This window comes from Lepisma saccharinum, unplaced genomic scaffold, assembly GCF_977018435.1.
Source record: "Lepisma saccharinum unplaced genomic scaffold, izLepSacc3.1 HAP1_SCAFFOLD_640, whole genome shotgun sequence".
In the NCBI taxonomy this organism is placed as follows: domain Eukaryota; kingdom Metazoa; phylum Arthropoda; class Insecta; order Zygentoma; family Lepismatidae; genus Lepisma; species Lepisma saccharinum.
Window position 1 is genome coordinate 114,087 of NW_028143311.1, and position 21,368 is coordinate 135,454.

At 41.0% G+C, this 21,368-nt stretch overlaps 1 protein-coding gene across 1 annotated transcript; it reads right to left on the reverse strand.

Moving 5' to 3' along the window:
- Positions 1 to 20,582: 20,582 nt before the first annotated feature.
- On the reverse strand, positions 20,583 to 21,158 carry LOC145983093 (uncharacterized). The gene has a single exon (XM_083116366.1). The coding sequence runs from the start codon at positions 21,156 to 21,158 to the stop codon at positions 20,583 to 20,585; it is 576 nt and encodes a 191-aa protein (XP_082972492.1).
- Between the last annotated feature and the right edge of the window lie 210 nt (positions 21,159 to 21,368).

Sequence of the window (21,368 nt, forward strand, 5' to 3'; positions counted from 1 at the left end):
CGTCTTTAATTCGTTGCTTCAATCCATCCCTTGTTCTTGGCCGAGACGTGTACACCTGACTCTTAAGGTGGCCCCACAAGAAGAAATCACATATGGACAAATCCGGGGATCTTGGTGGCCAGGGAATGTCACCAAATCGAGATATAACACGATTACCAAACAATTCTCGCACAGTTGTCATGGACTGCCTTGAGTGTGCGCTGTCGCACCACCCTGTTGAAACCAGGCTTCGTGAAGGTGTGGGAACCTGTTAAATGCAGGTGCAGCAAAAGTTTTCAGCATCTCAACATACCGCTCCGAATTGACTGTGCTCTGTTCTTCATTTTCGAAAACGTAAGATCCGATGACCCCGTGTGACGAAACTGCACACCATACCGTCACCTTGCGTGTTTCGAGGGTACACTACCATGACGCCCCACACTGAAAAAAAACGTCTGAACTCCCTCTGCGCAACTTGCAAACTATCATTGCTTTGTAAAACATTTTTATGGCGAAAGCACGATGTTGACCGTTCTTCTGATCCATGATTACTAAATGACAAGGTTGTCTGTTGTTCAAGATACCGTTATGCAGTGCTGCCAGCCACGCATTGTTGCCAGCTACGCTTTTTAAAAGTTCTCGTTTTTCTGTGTCACCCTGTATTAATTACTTTTTTCCATTATAAATAACGTTATCAAATGTTACGATACGACACTGAAATTGTTAACTTGAAAATTTTTGTAACATGGGGAAAAAACTAAATTTGGCACTTCCTACTGCGTGTCTTCTATGGATGCTAAGGTGAGACGATTTTCGTGGAATATTTGATTTGTTTTATTTAGCGTCGCTTTTCAGCCTCTTTTGACCAATCGCGACGATGAGTATTGATGTGATGAAATTGATGAAGAGAGAGAGAACACTCACGCCCAGGCCGGAAGAAAGAGTTATGCTTATGACGTGGTTGTCTGTTGTTCAAGATACAATGAAAAAACTTATGTAGTTTTTCGTATATTTGTAATTCAGTAACAATTTTCGCGCATTGGTTCTTGTTCAGAAATACGATAACTTAATTTCACATTGGGATTTTCTCATTTCCAAAATAGAACCTAACCGACCTCCCTGGTAGAGTGGTCATCACAGCCCGCAACAACGCCAGGGGTCCCGTGTCCGAATCCCTGCCCGGACATTGGTGTTCTTCAGGAGAGTGTCTTCAACAATTTCATCATATAGTCATTCATCTGCGTCATCGCGATTAGCCAAAAGTGGAAGAAAAGCGACGTAAAAGAACATAATCCAATCCATTCAACAATATAACATAATGTTAAAGTATGATTTTTTTTTACTTCTCCCAAATGTAACCTAATTTCGCACTGGAATTCTCACTTCTTTAAAAAATCTAATGTAATTTCATACGCGGATTTCCAGTTGTAATATTCTTAAATGCAAATTCTGATAACGTTTGTTCAGATTTATTCGGTTTCATGCTTGAATCTCTATTAACCCTATAGAATTGCCGGGTTGTTTGTATATGTAACTGGCTTGCGACAATTTTGCTTGTAATCCGATGGCATATGCCTTTACATGTTTCTTGTTGAGGGGTATGTATTCTTCTGCACGTGCGTGATTCTCCTTCGTTTGTTGATGTTCTTCCCTTTCAGGTGTTGCTTCAGGCACATGTCCAACGACAATTTGGCAGAAACAGTCTTCGGGCGTTGTTTACGTCTGTGGACAGAAGCAAATGTCATGTACGGTTAAGTAGGGGCTAACTTGCGCCAGAACTAAAGTTAATTGTGCGTTTCAACCACGTTACTTGCGTAAAAACTGGCGAAATTGTTCACTTTATCGGAAATCTGTGGTTTTGGTAGAATTCGATATTGCCAATGACCCCCTCTCTCTCCACACATGCATCGCTATTTACAGAATTAATGGCATGTAAAAAATTTACATCATTGTTTGTAGCTTATCAGTATTGGTTCATTCATACTGAATTGTTTGGATTTTTAATTGCTATACTTGTTGTGTGTGTATATACAATATATATATGACGTTTCAGAAACTGGCATGGATATCGCCAGAAATTTTTGTAGGGTGTCAGTCAGACCATGACAAAACTTGAAACTAACTAACTAACTAACTCTCTAGCCTTCTTAAACCCGAAGGTTCATGGCTGCAGCAACACAGGCCTTCCATCTTTCCCTATCTTGAGCAAGATCTATATACTCTTTTCCATCCCTACCGATTTCCCTTAGGTCCATCTCAACATTGTCCCTCCATCTTCGTCTTGGCCTTCCTACAGGTCTCTTACCATCAGGTTTCCCAACAAGAATCCTGTGAACTCCTCTTTCCTCTCCCATTTGTGCCACATGGCCTGCCCATCTAAGTCTTCTTGATTTAATTATTCTAATAATATCTGGACATGAATACAAATTATGTAGTTCTAAATTATGTAACCTTCTCCACTCATCTGTCTCCTCATCCCTTTTAGGTCCAAAGATTTTCCTAAGGATCTTATTTTCAAATACTCTCAATTTATGTTCCTCTTTCAATGTAAGGGACCAAGTTTCACATCCATATAATACTACAGGCAAAATTACTGTTTTGTATATTTTAACTTTTAGTTTCTTAGATATTAAACGAGAAGACAAAAGTTTATGAAGAGAGAAGTAACATGCATTTCCTGAATTAAGCCTACTTTTTATTTCCTCTTTAATATAATTTTCATTTGTTAATATTACTCCTAAGTATTTGAATTTGGAAACTGGTTCAAACGAGTTGTTATAAATAATTAGATTTTGATTATTACCTAACACTTGGTTTCGGCCTGTAAGCATATATTTAGTTTTCTCTTTGTTAACTTCCAAACCTATTTCTTTAGCAGTTTTGAAAAATATTTTAGCATTATTCTTAATTGTATTCACATCATCCCCCAGTAAGTCTACATCATCTGCATATGCTAACAACTGAGTCACACCATTTAATTTTAGTCCTTCTTTAGTTTCTTTTACCTTCCTAACAGCATATTCTAAGGCAAAATTAAAGAGCAATGGAGATAATGCATCTCCTTGTTTTAACCCATCATGAATTGTAAATTTGTCAGACATATTAATACCCACACGAATTTTACTTTCTGTTTCACTGGTGCATATTTTTATCATACTAACAAGCTTCTTAGGTATTCCAAACTCTACTAATATATTATATAATTTATCTCTTTTGACCGAATCATATGCTTTTTTGAAATCAATGAATAGCTGATGGACATTTTGATTATATTCCCACTTTTTTTCAAGTGTCTGTCTGATGTGAAAAATTTGATCTGTAGTTGATCTGTTACGTTTAAATCCACATTGATAATCACCTATAATTTCATTAGCATATGGGGTTAGTCTTGGTAAAAGAATGTTAGATAATATTTTATATGTTGTTGAGAGTAGAGAAATTCCACGGTAATTATTGCAGTTCATTTTATCACCTTTCTTAAACACAGGAACAATTATGGATTCTTTCCACTGTTGAGGGATTTCTTCTTTATTCCATATTAAACAAATTAATTTATGAATTTGACATATTAATGAATTTCCACCATATTTAATTAACTCAGCTGGTATTAAATCAATCCCAGGTGCTTTGTTATTCTTTAGCCTTTTAATAGCATCTTTAACTTCAGTCAAGTTAGGTTCTGGAACTAAAGGTTCTGCTGTGTGTACTTCATTTACTTCTGATTTATCTCCTGCATGGACATTTAAATGGTCATTAAAGTAGTTCTTCCATCTATTTAGAATATCGCTTGGGTCAGCTAGAAAATCACCGTCTTTATCTTTTATCAAGTTTACTTTAGGTTGCCACCCCTTTCTAAACTTGAATAGTAGAAATAGTAAAAGTAATTAATATGCAATAATAACGATTATAAAGTAACGAAAAGCATTTTATTCCAAATTCATTATTATTATTATTATTATTATTATTATTATTGTATCCTTGGGGAGACTTACTGTTCTACTTTATCCACAGATGAGTGAATAGCTAGTAAAATCATTTTTCATTTTTTAAAAAAATTCATACAATCTGTGTACTGAAATCAATTGAGTTATTGACTGTTACGCACACCATTCAAGCAAAAAGCTTAAGAGTTGTGTGTAAATTTTAGTCATGGCCTTTCACTTTTTAATGAATATATAACCTCTATTATACACTCAATGTCTTCGATCTAACGCAATTTATGCTTTGCTTATTCTGTTCGAATACATACTAACTGAACTTTATTTGAAACTTGAAATGAAGAATGCCAATTTTCAGGTTTGGTCAGGGTTCCTGATGTCTATAGAAATTGGTTCTGTCTCCGTGTTCAGTTTTTTTTAGTTACATGCGTACAAGAATTCTCTAATAGGCAGCTAGATTTGTTTTAATTTTATGTCAGTCGTTCCCTAAATGAGCGCGCGCGCACATGTGTGCGAGTGTGTAATATTAATTTCACCTTACGCTTCATGTCAGCGTAGGGTTAACTTAATTTAAAATTTCCTATCATCTGATATTTTCTTCCCTGGATCCTTTCCCCGTTATTCCTTCCAGAGCGTCTTTTTAGCAGGCAGTTCCTTCTTAGTCAGTACCCAGGCAATTTATTTTTCCTTTCTTGATCACTTCCAGCATTGCTTCTCTTCACCAACTCTTACCCACACAGATTTATTTCTTTCTTTGACCATTTCACACGCTCCATTCTTCACCATCGGTATATTCCTAAAGCTTCTAGTCGCTTTTCTTCACTTCTTCCTAGTGTCCAGATTGGTTACTCCACTCAACACACTCCACACAAAACACACTTCTTTTCCATTTCCTATTCTCACTTTTGACTTCCTAAATGCAGCTCATGTCACTACTTATAATTAAACCCCGGATTTTTATGTAATATCAATGTACAAAATAAGTACATAAATATGTTACAATAATTGATAAAATATGTACCTAAATATGTCTTATCAAATGGATATGTAGCTAAATATGTAAGAAAAATCATTAAAAATGTTGACGAAAGCAAAATTTATTGTACAAAAAAAAATTACACTATACACGTAACGTTTCCACCCTCTAACAGGGTCTTCTTCAGACGAAGATTCACAATCAATCTTCGTGAATCTTCTTCTGAAGAAGACCCTGTTAGAAGATGAAAACGTTACGTGTTTAGTGTTTTTTTATACAATAAATTTTGCGTGGGTTCAGTATTTTTAATGTTTCTCTAATATGGAAACAATGTTGCTAAATATGTGGTATCAAAGAATATGTAATATAAATAATAATCGAGTATAAAAGCAGTTTCAAGAATTCTGCTAGATCTTATTTTTTCGTATTTGGACATATTCAACATCATTTTAAGGACATAAGTTGTTCAAATTAAATTTTGTATCAAATTTATTAATTTATTTAAACTCAGAAAAGCACAGGAATGCGTACATATTTAAGAAATCAATTTTGTCAACTATTAATTACTTTTCACATCGCAAATTATTGTAGAATATGTAAATATGTGAGAGAGTTCTTCGTAAATTTCCAAACAAATTGTACAAAAAAAAGCGTCTACAGAAAGAACAATCGAATGAAAATAGCTACTTTTGTACTTATTGTACGAGGGAACATATTGTGTAACTAGCTATATACAGGAAAGTAGTTTTCTTGTCCACCGATGCCAAGTTTTCTTGGTGCTTTGCCTAAACCTAAAAGCGAAACGAAGATATGTAAAAGTTGAAGGGGGAGAAACTCCAGCATCTTTCGATAAGTAACAGTCCCAATAATTTTTTTTTCAGCGTCTCGTTCGGCTTTGCAGCCAATTTTAGGTGACCGTGAGCACTAAGCATCTCATTGATGAGACACCATGACATCACATCAGCTACAAATTTTCTTCATGTTTCAGAGATCGAAAATATAGGTAAAAGGATCAAAATAGTAAAAAAAATACTGAAATACGTTATTTTATTTAAAATAAGTTGTCAAATATGTAATATCCTGGCAAATATGTAAAAATATGTAACAAAACTTATGCAAAATCATGTCAGTTGACATTTTCATGTTAAAGGTATGTATCTAGAATGGAATAGAATATATTAATTACATACAAATCCGGGTTCTAATTATTACGGACGAATTTGTTATAGGACAAATATTAGTACATGTGAGGTTCAATGACCAATATTTCAATTTGCCCGTGTACGTGACTAACATCACATTAAAACAGCCAGTTCTTGGGAAGACGTTGGATAGATATTTTGTGGCCGCGTGGCAAAGGATGGTTTCGCAACATCATGTACAATTCAGAGGATATGTATTCAATAAGTAATGAATCTCAATGGAAAGATCTACCAGTACAGTCTAATGCAAGATTTGAATAACGTATTTTCTGGAAATTCTATTGAGCCGATTAAACATTTTAAGGCTAATATTTCAATGAAAGAGTTTTCGTTACCATTTTTTCCAAAACCTTAGATGTTCCTTACAATTTACTGCTTTTTTCAAGCAGGATTTTTTTTTAACAGAAATGATTATTTTTATAAATTGTTTATTCAAGAATATGTAGTTTAATTTTAACATAATCCACACGTTTTCCTTGGCTTTGTATATTCAGGTTAGAACCAAAATAGTCGCAGATTATCGAGTATTATTTTTTAATATGGAAATCGATTTTTCATTTGTACAACGACTTTTAGTTTTCACTCACTTCACTGAACTTAACATTAGGTGACAACACTTTACTTCGTACATGATTTATAATGTTTACCTACAGTGCAATTGTAATTAGACGTGCCCATAAATTGGACGATGAGTATGAATGATGAGTGGATCAAATGATGAAGAGAGATTCATAAAGATAGGCCCATGCCCAGGCTGGGATTCGAACCTGATACCTTCGGTATCTAGATACTATTGATTTTATGACTGTATCGAAATAAGAATATGAAGATTTTTTTTACTATTTTTCAAAAATTGTTATTTTTTGTTTATTATAGATTATATTATATTCATATTTATTATTTGTTTATAGATCGAGAAAGTGTGAATTACTTGAAAAAATTTGTTCACAATTTAGATTTTAGTGCACAAGGTTACAGTGGAAATACCAAATATTTCATTGTCAGAGGAATCTGTTTACATGTCCAAGCCTGAAAGCTACCAGCAGTGGCGGCGATTAAGGGGGGGAGGCGAGGGGGACAGTTGCCCCCCACACTCTTCGCCTCTTTTGCCTTCGCACTATGCTAAACCTTATATACAAAGGGAAATATGCTGTCTTTACCCCCAAGTTTTGGTACCCAATCGCCACCACTGGCTACTAGTAGTCATGTTTTCACACAGTGCAGTCAGTTTTGTTCATATGGAGAGAGATAAACGCGCCATTAGCAGTGCTCTTCGACCCAGAAAAAAAAATAGGTTTATGTCAAATGTTTACGACTGTTCGTTGCAAGGTTAGAGCATGCATTGAATTAACCAAACAATCCAGGTGTGCTTTTATGTCAACAATCCCCTTTTCACTCTAAATGCGCCATTCACTTGGTAAACGTGATTGTGCCAGTGGTTCGCTTTGCACTTGCAGGGAATTGATTTTTGCAATTTGATGCAAATGGTGAAAAATATTCAGCATCGGTGGACGAATCAACAAACATATTAACCATAACAGTGGATTTCTGCTTGGAAACGATTGGTACGTTTCTCTGCCCCCTTCCTCCGATGTCATAAAAAAAACTGAGATACTGTTACTCATTTTAAAAAGTAACTAAGTTACTGAAGTTGGTTTACAGTTACTTTCTGCAAGGGGTCCAGGGTTCGAATCCCGCTATGCGCATGGATGTTCTTTGTGTCATCAATTACATCATATCATCACTCATCCTCATCTTTGCGATTAGTCAAAAGTGACAGAAGTGCGAAGAAAAATAATGAAATTTAATAAATTAATACATATCCCCCTCTCTCTAAGAACCTTTCAGGCATTAATTTTTTGCCTAGAGGCAACTATTTAAATTTACATCTTCGTGGAATCAATGAAAAACTCTAATTTGTTTTCTCTTTGCAGGCATTGCAAAACACGCGAGAGAAGAACTGAAGTTGAAGACTGGAATTGGAGACATCATCACAAAGTAAGCAGACAAAAAAAATTGTGTGCACAAATATAATTTAATTAGTATTTTTAGTGTATAATCTGGTGATTACGTCAGGTCATGATGCGGTCCGATGCACAGATAGGCTAAATTGTGAGGGTTTAAAGTGAGATCGGAACCACTATGTGAGTCCACCGCGTTCAAATTCCCGTTCAGAATCTGGAAGGGAATGTCTTCACGTACACAATAATGAACGTTAGTAACTTCTACCTTTTTCAAACAAATGGAAAGGTACTATATCAAATCTGTTCTAGTTTACCAGAATAGACAATTAACGGAAACCATATCATTAGATTTATTACTATTATTATTATTATTATTATTATTATCAACAAACAATGTTAAATATGACGCACATTTCAAAGTATTTGCAATACATTGAAATTCACGAATCAAAAAGAAAATAATATAGACAAATATATAAATACCTAATTATTACTAATTCTTTCACTTACTAACTTCTAATTAATTACATAATACTAATTACAATGAAACTCTATCCATCGACTTCTAATTGATTATATTCTATATATATATGAACAAAATTAATTACCGTTCTGGCTCCCAAAATGGGTAAGCATTAATCCAAATGTGTAAAATCTAACAAACAATATTGTACTACCACGTATTTATTATTATTGTATTATATATTGCATATTTTGAATAATAAACAGAAAAGAAAAGAGAAAATAGCCGGGGGAACAGTTTAAATTCACAGAAACTGACGTCCTGGTTTATTTAAAGGCACCAGGACAGTAAGCGCATACCCTCGAATGTATGCGGGTGGAGGCGAGCTTACTTCGGGAGTCCCCTCCCCTTTCAAGTCCACCGCGTATCGAACTCGGGACTCCTCTACAAGTGTAGAGAATAGGATAAGCTGAAGTTATATTCCACAAGGTATTTATTGTTGTTTTATCAGGAAGCTACTGTGAAGCTTGTCAGTGAAATGGTGTTTTGTGATGTGGTTCTTGTTTCATGTTATTGCATATTAGCTACTTCTGATTCTATGTAGATGCATTATGTGCAACAGGCCCACCACACGCAACGACTCTCTTGTTTTCCTTGCCCTTACAGGCATTCCCCACTTTCCCAGAAAGAGATAGTAACTTTTTCTCTTTCGGACCACTCTTTCATCGTACAATCTTCCTACCGAGGGTAGAGATGATATGGCTCATATTTTTTTCTGATAATGAGTTGTGGGAGGAGTCTTGGGGGTTCTCTATACTGTGTTTTCCTTTGTCGTTATACTTTCTGGAATTACGCTGCCTTCTGGCTTAGGTACACAAGTAGATCAAGGTAACATGCCCCAGTCCCTGCACACAAATGTCCAAACCAGAGATGCCTCTTTTTTTAAAACCTCCAGTAGCGCTTTTTTCAAGTAATAGCAACAGATTTTACCATCCCTGCTTGTCTGTAATGTCGTTTTAAGTGTTTGGCATATACTTCGGTAAATTTCTCGTATCGGACAAACGGATTTCTTCAAATTTACAGGAGAAATTACTTACCGAATGCAGTTTCTTTATACTTGTGGAAGTTCGGGGAAGTGTTTTCTCGCATCGTTCATTGAATTTTGCCGGTAAATCATCTTTTTTTCGATATAAATGTGTGACCGATGCACGAAAGCTCTTGCATCCATTTACTTCCAGGTGGATGTAGCCTGTGTGTGATGGCGTAATCCCGGTCAGTGTTTCCAAACACTTCTTCAATGTGCTGATTTTGCTTTTCTTAGGCAGACTTTTCATTTTTCCAACTGTTTTTCATCCCTGTTGGGATATGACAGTGTCTTAACAAATGTTTTTAGCACAAGCAAAAACGTTTGTGGCTGTGATTGTTGGTGGGGTCTGGGTCATGTTGTGAAACGCCCTCCCTTGCCAGGGAAAACAAATGCTACCACTACCTAGATAGAGGCGGCAAAATCTCCCTCGGACAAGCGAAATAGCGTTACGGTCCAGGTTGAGTTCGTGTGTAGGAACCGGTGACCAACAGTGCATAGTGATTAGCCATATCGAATAGAAAACAAAAACATGTATACTTTCAAATTACCACCTCTTTACCTGTAGCCGGGAAGCGGCTAGCTGCATACCTGAAAACCACGGGTAGCGACATGCGTACAAAATGATATAGCCCAAAATTAACATGAAAATAAAAAGTATATTCTATTCATAACAAAACAGAAATCAATTAGTTACATCTCCCCCTCTTTCACTCACACATTCAGTCACAGAATCAATCTTTACGGGATCATCAACACAAAAAATGATACATGACATGTACAGGTTTTATGACGACAAGCCCTGATTATTTCATTCATATTTAAATTTACCTTGAATTTTTGTCTAATCAGGTCATTTGTGATTTTGCTCCAGTGCTACTCAAATCCTAGCAAGCCCTTACTTTAGTTCACCTTTTTTTTTAAGAAACTAGGTCGGTGCGGTGACAATACGTTATTTGTCCAGCATACACAAAGGCGTCTCAACGGCAATTACGCTCACGTGGGCGGACGTTTTCCTTTTACATGACCTCACGTGGTTCCAAACATAACAATAACCTCCGTTGAGTGACGCAAACATATACTCTCAAGCAGGCGGGACTTCAACACTTCGCCACGACAAGCAATTCATATCACCAGGCAAATACTTTAACAAATAATCACATACGCGACCTGACGTAGCTAGCAGCGACACAGCGCTGACACATAAAAATGAACAAACCTCAAGTAGATTATACAATTAAGCTGGCGGCGCTTTACTCTAATAGTACGCACTTTAAACAAATACAAAGGAGCACAAACAACAACGAATTTAAGATCATTAAAAAAAATCACAAGAAATAAGCAAAATTGACCTGAGACAGATAAATTACAAATGACAAGCGCAACGGGAGTTTGGTATGAAGTTCCGAGTGGTGTGGGCATTTTCAAAATGTTGACGAATTTCAAGGGCGTTCTCTACGTCAATCGAGCCGTCACGTGTTGACATTCACACAGATGAATACATTACCATCTCTCAGCTTTCAAGGTGCATCCTGGCGTCTTTATGTGCGATTGAAAACACATAGTATTCACACGAAAGGTTTTCCTATCCTTCCTTGGTCGCGACGATGAAGATGCAAAGAGCGTTCATACATCTGGTTCCTCGGCTTCTCTCCCTCTCGGGATCGGTGAACATCTCCGTGGTCTGGCGCGGTTCGGACGTCGCATCTGGGCGGTCGTTCTTGGCTCGTCGGCGTCTTCTCCATCACCGTCGGACGATCTCACGCGTCGGGACGTCAACATGGCGGCGTTCGATATCTCTCTCTCTGCGGCGACTGGTAGGCATCGTCGGCGCGCCGGGACGTCAACAGGGCAGCGTTCGACATCTCTCTCTCTCCGTGGCGGCTGGTAGGCATCAGGCGGCGTAGCTCATCGTTTCTTGGCATGTTGTAGGCATGAGTCGTGGTCTTGTCTGACATCGGGCGAATCGAGGGTAACGCCCTCATCTCTCTTCTTCCTCTAGCCCGCCATAATTTTCTATGTTCCTCGTTTCACAAAAACTATAAACGGCGTAAGATTATCACGGAAACACAGTCTCGCTTCAACTTCCTCCAGCGGTTGAGGTAAGCGCACTCGTGTAGACTTACTGCCTATCCACACTGATGTTCGCGAAGCACAACAAAGTCCACTGTATACGGAGAGGTAACACGGAGGTGCTCTCGCTACAAGAATCGCGGCAAAACTGTACGTCGAAAAACCATGTCCTTCGTTTTATTTGGATTTTGTAAAAGGACGCTCGGCGCTCGTTGAAGGGACGCTTCCGGAGAGGTCATTCCACTTCGCTCTATTGTCTCCCAACCTGGACGGGTCGTGCTCGAAGTTTGGTTTCTACGGATTAAGCTTCCGCCTAGCTGTCGCCTATAGCTCAACTGCAACCAGTGCCCATAAACTGATCGATTACAACCAATTTGATCTGGCATCCGTAATTGTTGCTTGATCGCGACGAAACTCCACACATCCGTCCTTGCACACATGCTGCTGCGCTGGTAAAAGTTTCACATAAATCTGACCGCTGGAAACAGAGATATTTAAATGGTTGTCATTACGGTCGAATTTCCTAAGCGTTAGACGCATAACGTGACCTTTCAGGTGCTCGCCCTTAAGACACGCGAACGTCTCCTTCCTCCCGTCGGCTTGGCAAATCAAATATATATTCTTACAAATTAAAACACTCAACACCTTCATTAAGCACATTATTTCACCGCTATGGACATGAATAATAATAATAATGATAACGACGGTAAATCTGACTGTCACAATGTTAATGACTGTTGACACAAATATGAGCAGCAAAGAGCGAGAATAGAGTGCAATGCATTCGGAAATGTTTTCAGAGAGCCACTTAGTGAAAGCACACGAAGAAAAAACACACATGCACTGTAAGAAAAGTTTTAAAAAATATATATATGTAAAATATAAACACACACACAACAAAAATACTGAAAATACAAAATGGTGGATTAATTTTGCCGATTTACGGGCTCTCCGCATATGTAGCTTGTGGCCATTCTTTTATTTGCCATGTTCGTTTTTCTACTGTACGGATTCTCTACAAATTCTTGGTCCAGTCTTTGTCTTTCTTTTTTTGGCCTAAAACAGATCACTGCATTACTAAGTTAAGTACAAATGTACATAGTTTAAGATAAATAATTTTAAAAGAACGCAAGAGAAATACAGTTTAGAACACAACATCCTCAGTTCGCCGCAACCGAATTGCGCACACTTTAGATCCAAGATTGCGCACAAATCTCACTGACCTGTTTTGCGCACAGATTTTGATCGAACGTTGCCACTTTGATAGCTTTAAAGTCTGTGCGCAAAACTGTTTTTTTTCTTTAGACAAGAAGAGAGAGAGAAATTAGAAATAAAATAGTAAATCTCTTAAGGATTAAATAAAAATATATAATTTGATTAGTAAATGTAGCAATTCAAGATAGGTTAGGTTAGGCAAAACACAGCAAAAAACACGTGCAAGTCCACACACACACACAAACAAACGCAACAGAAGTGAGAACGGCTTGAACATTTTACATCTGCAAACATCGCCTCATTTTTTGTGCGCAATCCTGTACATTGTGACAGCTTGTCAACAGCTTATCAGATACCACTGATAAAACCGGAAAAGTGTGCGCAATCCGGCTCTAGCCCCTCAGTTTAGTGTCCCGATCCTTTATTTGGTAATTATTTCCTTAATTTTAGACACACCATTCTTAGCAGAATAACTTACTGAAGTTGATAAAGTAAATTGTGGTCTGAATACACAGTATTAGTGTGATATCCGGATTATCACTTGTATCCGATACAAATATAGGATAATTTGAAATCCGGATATTGTAGCCATCCCTAGTTTAAATGCTCGCCACGGCTCTGGAAATAATTAATGATTTGGTTTATTTCGCTTTTCCCACTTTTTGGCTAATCGCTAAGATGAGGATGAGTGATGATATTGATGAAGTTACACCCATAAAGGTCACCTATGCCCAGGCCGGGATTCGTCATAGCGCGCTGTGCTAACCACTCCACCACGGAGATGGACTAGTGAGAGTCGGAACAATGAATCTTGGGCTGCTTGGTTGCATACATACCGGGTAGAACACGCGCATGCTGCCATGGTTTTAAGCACAGAAAAGAGATTTTTTTTAAAAAAATATTTCATTTTTACTATACGTACAGCCACTTGCAATAAAAATGGTACATTTATATCCTGAAATACTGGCTTCCCTGCAAGGTGTTATGTGTGTTGTCTAACTCGACGGCGATTGGCCAATTTCAGTTGGAATTTTTCAATAGGAAGTTTTGCTATCGCCTCAGAGTTAGACAACACACACAACACACTGCTGGGAAGCCAGCATTTCAGGATCTACGTGTCCCATTTTTATTGCCCATGACCGTACATTCAATGGGCTTTAGGGGTCGTGGCAGAGGCGTAGAAAGTTGTTGAAAATTGCGGTTGTACCGCTGCTGCTAAATCCCCCGGAGCGCGTGTGCATTTCCTTTGACCTTCCGACTAGTATCCCCCCCCTTCCCCACGTTCCCAGGAGTACAGGCCAGGATCCGGCTTCATCCAAGTTCCACCCTGATTGGGACTAATCCGACACCAATCCCAAGGGATCGAGTTTCAAACACGCTGATCAACGAGAGGAATAGCTCGAGGAGTTCTCTCCACTTTTGCAAATGCGCGCGCTCTTTTGGATGTTTTCGAAATGGCGGAATCGATTATGCTTTGTGGCTGTTAAGGGGGTAGGGGAGGGGGAGCTGCTAAATGTAAATGGCTGTTGATACAAATGGGAGCTGTAAATAGTGAGGAAAGATTGCAATGCATTCGGAAATGTTTTCAGAGAACCACTTGAAACGTTAATCATTGTCTAGCATTTGAGTTACGATAAATCAGTGGTTGGATTGGAATCAGGCACTGTTAAATTGTAGGTACATTGGAATTTCAAATTGGTATATTGCATTTTTTGTATTTGGCTATTTGGTGTTTTTTCTTTCTAAACTAACAATATTGATTAAGATATTCCTAAAGTAGACGAGAGAACAAACGCAAAGAAACATTCTACAGATCTATGACTAAACTCAGCAACGCAAGCATGTAAAGTGCAAGGTGAACACTTGGAGATCGCGTAATGCGGAAGGAGGACACTTGGAGATCGCGTAATGCGGAAGGAGGACACTTGGAGATCGCGTAATACGGAAGGAGGACACTTGGAGATCGCGTAATGCGGAAGGAGGACACTTGGAGATCGCGTAATGCGGAAGGAGGACACTTGGAGAGCGCGTAATGCGGAAGGAGGACACTTGGAGATCGCGTAATGCGGAAGGAGGACACTTGGAGATCGCGTAATGCGGAAGGAGGACACTTGGAGATCGCGTAATGCGGAAGGAGGACACTTGGAGATCGCGTAATGCGGAAGGAGGACACTTGGAGATCGCGTAATGCGGAAGGAGGACACTTGGAGATCGCGTAATGCGGAAGGAGGACACTTGGAGATCGCGTAATGCGGAAGGAGGACACTTGGAGATCGCGTAATGCGGAAGGAGGACACTTGGAGAGCGCGTAATGCGGAAGGAGGACACTTGGAGAGCGCGTAATGCGGAAGGAGGACACTTGGAGAGCGCGTAATGCGGAAGGAGGACACTTGGAGAGCGCGTAATGCGGAAGGAGGACACTTGGAGAGCGCGTAATGCGGAAGGAGGACACTTGGAGATCGCGTAATGCGGAAGGAGGACACTTGGAGATCGCGTAATGCGGAAGGAGGACACTTGGAGATCGCGTAATGCGGAAGGAGGACACTTGGAGAGCGCGTAATGCGGAAGGAGGACACTTGGAGAGCGCGTAATGCGGAAGGAGGACACTTGGAGAGCGCGTAATGCGGAAGGAGGACACTTGGAGATCGCGTAATGCGGAAGGAGGACACTTGGAGATCGCGTAATGCGGAAGGAGGACACTTGGAGATCGCGTAATGCGGAAGGAGGACACTTGGAGATCGCGTAATGCGGAAGGAGGACACTTGGAGATCGCGTAATGCGGAAGGAGGACACTTGGAGATCGCGTAATGCGGAAGGAGGACACTTGGAGATCGCGTAAATTGAGAGGTGGACACTTGGATATGGCGTAAATTGAAAGGTGGACGCTTGCGGATGGTGTAAAGCGGATGGCGAAGAATTGAGTGTTTCACACAGTGATGCAACGACATATAAAATGAATATAAATATTAAAAACGTATATAAACTGAAGCCGTAAGAAGTGGCCCTAAATAGCACACTCTCGGGCCTTGTTTAGTTTATGTACACTATGAACCAGTTTGTACATAAATTCATGTATTGGTCCATTTACCAGTAATATTCGATTTAATAAGGGTGTATTGTGTACAGTCATAATTTCCAAAAGTACGAAATACTGTTTTCAAGTTCATTACTGACATTTAACCTTATGTGAGCAGCGTCTATAATTTAATAACCTCCAGTTTGTTACAATAACCATAAAACAACATTTTCATTTTGTAGTTGAATTTAAAATACAATATACAACTTGACCAGCTAAGAATGCCCCTGTGGCGCTGTGGTCGAATTTTCAACCGTAAGCGAGAGGAGGGTCCTCCTCTGTGGCCGTGCGGTCTAAGTCGCTGTGCTTTGGACTCCGACTACGGGAAGGCATGTGTTCGAGTCCGCCTGGGTTCAGTGTCTATGATCTCGGCCTGTGTATAGGATCGGTGGCAACCAACCATGGTGAGTAAATTGGGGAGCTACGAGTGAGTAGCGTAACCCGGTCTCTGATATCTCCTATAACGTCTGAGGCAGAGGCGTCTCCTGAACGCATGCTGCGCATGCGTCAATTGTGGGGAAAAGGATAGCTTGCTCTGCGACGACATTAATGAGCATTTCTACATTCTAATTTCTTCATATAGGAGAAGTATTTATTTTACATGAGAGTGCTCAACTAAGCTTATATGACATTTCTTGGATCTGAAGTGACGCATTCGTCGATTGTGGGAAAAGAATTATTACTTTCTTTCACTCCAGATCCAAGAAATGTAATATAAGCTTAGTTGAGCGCTCTCGTGTAAAATAAATACTTCTCCCATATGAAGAAATTAGAATGTAGAAATGCTCATTAGTGTCGTCGCAGAGCAAGCTGTCCTTTTCTCCACATTTGACGCATGCGTAGCATGCACCGCATGCGTTCAGGAGACGCCTCTGGGCTAAGGGTTCGACGTGGTAACCCCACGTCATCCCCATTACCGGTTGAAGATCTCCACACCTCTAGGTGTGAGAGGGAGACTGGCATTCGGGATATAGGCCACGGCCCTTCGAGGTCTGGGTTATTAAGCGAGAGGAGGGAGTGGTCAATTTAAAGAAGAAAACAAATGATTGGTACTATCTATCAATCAGAGCCGCATGATTCCAATCTAATCCTTGTCTTCCAGTAAGTGCCTGGACATGTATGTTTGTGACTGTCCGTTCATCAGTTGCATCATCATCAGTCATTCTCATATTCGTGATTAGCCAAAAGGGAAGTAAAATAAATCAAATCAATCGATCAATCTCGATTAAACAACAAATACTAAACAAGCATATTTTTATTATTTCATTTTAGACATAAAACTCTTTGTGGTATCTCTTCTGTCTCCTACACTCAACCATGGACAGGGGTTCTCTTGTCATCATCACCGCTTTTCCCACTTTTGACAGCATCAATTATCTTTCTGCATCAATATCATTATCTCTCGTTGAAATTCACCATGTCAATGAAAAGAGAAAACAAAGTATTCGAAGGTCGCTCACGCTGCCTGCCAAACATTTTGATATCGCGCTTCCGGTGCATCCTTTTGTTAAATACCAATCTAGCTACCCCCTGGTGGACATAAATATAGGCACGATTTAATTAGCGGATTGTCCGGCAGGGAATTACTTTGAAGTGCCGAACCTCGATCACGTTTGTTCTGGAATTGAAAATGCTAATTAGTGACTCGGGAGACCAAACGTTAGTAATGAATTCGCTGTTTGCGTTTGTTGAATATCATCAGGTCTTTGTTGGGTGTCGTTGGCGGAACTCACTAAAGGTTAAATGTATCAAGGTCGTTTTCATAATCTTGTAACAAAATTTTGACGGACGTTTGAAGCAAGGTGGTTTGATTTAAATCAAGATTTAAATTGGTGTTTTTTTAAATCACTGATTTAAATCACTTTAAATAAATAATTTATAGAATAATAAGGAATTTGTACATATCAGAATCACTTTTGGTGAAAGTGCATTAATCTCGTAATCAGTGAATGGAGTTTTCTAGGCTCTAAGAATGGAAACAAAATATACCGAGTGGTCCAAAAGTCCCGGAACGGTCAAATATCGTGAGAAATACGCATCGAATCGGAAAACGAAAAAATACGTGTTTAATAAGCAGAAGAAAGATATTCAATTATATCACACTTGATTCCCCACCCCCGCCCCCTGAGGGCAAGGGCGGGGGGAACTGTGAAATTTGAAATGAAAACCCCCTTTTGTATTGTAGAATCGGATTCTACGTACGAAAATAACCGGGTTTCTGTACATTTCGCGTAACCCAGGAACAACGACGTGGACGTAGTAGTAGCATTTTGTTCCCATCGGGGTGCTTGTTGTAGCTGAGTCCCCTCGCCTCTCACCATCGGGGTGCTTGTTGTAGATGAGTCCCCTCGCCTCTCACCATCGGGGTGCTTGTTGTAGCTGAGTCCCCTCGCCTCTCACCATCGGGGTGCTTGTTGTAGATGAGTCCCCTCGCCTCTCACCATCGGGGTGCTTGTTGTAGCTGAGTCCCCTCGCCTCTCACCATCGGGGTGCTTGTAGTAGCTGAGTCCCCTCGCCTCTCACCATCGGGGTGCTTGTAGTAGCTGAGTCCCCTCGCCTCTCACCATCGGGGTGCTTGTTGTAGCTGAGTCCCCTCGCCTCTCACCATCGGGGTGCTTGTTGTAGATGAGTCCCCTCGCCTCTCACCATCGGGGTGCTTGTTGTAGATGAGTCCCATCGCCTCTCACCATCGGGGTGCTTGTAGTAGCTGAGTCCCATCGCCTCTCACCATCGGGGTGCTTGTAGTAGCTGAGTCACCTCGCCTCTCACCATCGGGGTGCTTGTAGTAGCTGAGTCCCCTCGCCTCTCACCATCGGGGTGCTTGTAGTAGCTGAGTCCCCTCGCCTCTCACCATCGGGGTGCTTGTTGTAGCTGAGTCCCCTCGCCTCTCACCATCGGGGTGCTTTTTGTAGCTGAGTCCCCTCGCCTCTCACCATCGGGGTGCTTGTAGTAGCTGAGTCCCATCGCCTCTCACCATCGGGGTACTTGTTGTAGCTGAGTCCCCTCGCCTCTCACCATCGGGGTGCTTGTTGTAGCTGAGTCCCCTCGCCTCTCACCATCGGGGTGCTTGTTGTAGCTGAGTCCCCTCGCCTCTCACCATCGGGGTGCTTGTTGTAGCTGAGTCCCCTCGCCTCTCACCATCGGGGTGCTTGTTGTAGCTGAGTCCCCTCGCCTCTCACCATCGGGGTGCTTGTTGTAGCTGAGTCCCCTCGCCTCTCACCATCGGGGTGCTTGTTGTAGCTGAGTCCCCTCGCCTCTCACCATCGGGGTGCTTGTAGTAGCTGAGTCCCATCGCCTCTCACCATCGGGGTGCTTGTTGTAGCTGAGTCCCCTCGCCTCTCACCATCGGGGTGCTTGTTGTAGCTGAGTCCCCTCGCCTCTCACCATCGGGGTGCTTGTTGTAGCTGAGTCCCCTCGCCTCTCACCATCGGGGTGCTTGTTGTAGCTGAGTCCCCTCGCCTCTCACCATCGGGGTGCTTGTTGTAGCTGAGTCCCCTCGCCTCTCACCATCGGGGTGCTTGTTGTAGCTGAGTCCCCTCGCCTCTCACCATCGGGGTGCTTGTAGTAGCTGAGTCCCATCGCCTCTCACCATCGGGGTGCTTGTTGTAGCTGAGTCCCCTCGCCTCTCACCATCGGGGTGCTTGTTGTAGCTGAGTCCCCTCGCCTCTCACCATCGGGGTGCTTGTTGTAGCTGAGTCCCCTCGCCTCTCACCATCGGGGTGCTTGTTGTAGCTGAGTCCCCTCGCCTCTCACCATCGGGGTGCTTGTTGTAGCTGAGTCCCCTCGCCTCTCACCATCGGGGTGCTTGTTGTAGCTGAGTCCCCTCGCCTCTCACCATCGGGGTGCTTGTTGTAGCTGAGTCCCCTCGCCTTTCACCATCGGGGTGCTTGTAGTAGCTGAGTCCCCTCGTCTCTCACCATCGGGTTGCTTGTTGTAGCTGAGTCCCCTCGCCTCTCACCATCGGGGTGCTTGTTGTAGATGAGTCCACTCGCCTCTCACCATCGGGGTGCGTGTTGTAGATGAGTCCCCTCGCCTCTCACCATCGGGGTGCTTGTTGTAGGTGAGTCCCCTCGCCTCTCACCATTCGGTGTTCTCGCCAACCTCAATTCATTTCCTGCTCAAATTGGTATCCCCCCTTTTCTTGGCACAGTCCCAACCGAAGATACACACTGTAACATTGTAAGAAACATTCTGTAACATCTCCAGACTAATTGCATTTGACACTGTACAAATTCTGTCTTTCAATTCCTCGATATCGTTGGGTTTGGTTTCAAAAACTTTCCTTTTCAAGTATCCCCAGTAAAAGAAATCAAGAGGTGTCAAATCGGGTGGCCTCGGTGGCCACTCTATGGTGCCCCTTCTACCAATCCACCTGTCAGGGAAAACGTTGTTCATTACATTGTGAACAATTAAAGTAAAATGAACTTGAGCTCCATCTTGTTGATACCAAACATTCGCGAATGCATCCCCAACGATAGTTTGTATTTCAGGTATTATCTCATTGGTCAACAAATTTACGTACTTTTCAGATGTCAAATTGCCATCAATGAAGTATGGCCCGATAATACGATTACACAATATTCCAGCCCAAACGTTAACTTTTTGCGGGTAATTACTGTGTACGATGCTCCCTCATCCAGTGGGGATTCTCTGTGGCCCAATACCTCATGTTATGCCAGTTGACAGATCCGCTCAACTCAAAGGCAGCTTCATCGGAGAAAGAAGTCCACCAAAGAAATCGATTATTTCTGTTGAATCGTAGCATCATTTCCTCGCAGTATTCAAGTCTACGATCATAGTCGTCTCCGATGAGTTCTTCCACTAGTTTTATTTTGTGCGGATGATACCGATGCGACTTCACAATTCTAAAGATAGATGTTTTACTTACTTCGGTTTGTTGAGCTACTTTTCGACTCGAAGTATGGGCGTTTTCTTGGCAATGCATTACAACTTCCAAAGATTTCTCGTCGTTTGTAGCAGTTTTAGGTCGTCCACATCGTGATTCATCCCTGACTGCTCCAGTTCTTTCGAAGCGATCAACGGTTCGATAAACAGTCGATTTTGAAATAGGTGCACGATTCGGGAACGTATCGTTGAATAAATGCGCAACGTCTCCATATGATCGTTCCCTATCACCAAACCCCCGCATCATGAGGACTGTTATCCTTTCCCTCTCAGACAATACCATCGTTGACAGAATACGAACAGTAATGGATTCTCGATTCTTTCGTAGACCTATTAATACTCCAGTACTGCTATAGCTTGAAATCACGCTGGGTAGCAGAAACGAAAGGTTGCCTCTCACTTTCAACTTATATCCTTGCCTGTTGCGTTTAGGAAAATGTCTTTCTACTCCTCGCCAGCTTATTCCTCGCCCCATCAACTCGTTACTCCAAAA

Coding starts and splice junctions, on each gene's coding strand:
- LOC145983093 (XM_083116366.1), bottom strand. CDS start 21,158: ATGGTATTGTCTGAGAGGGAAAGGATAACAGTCCTCATGATGCGGGGG.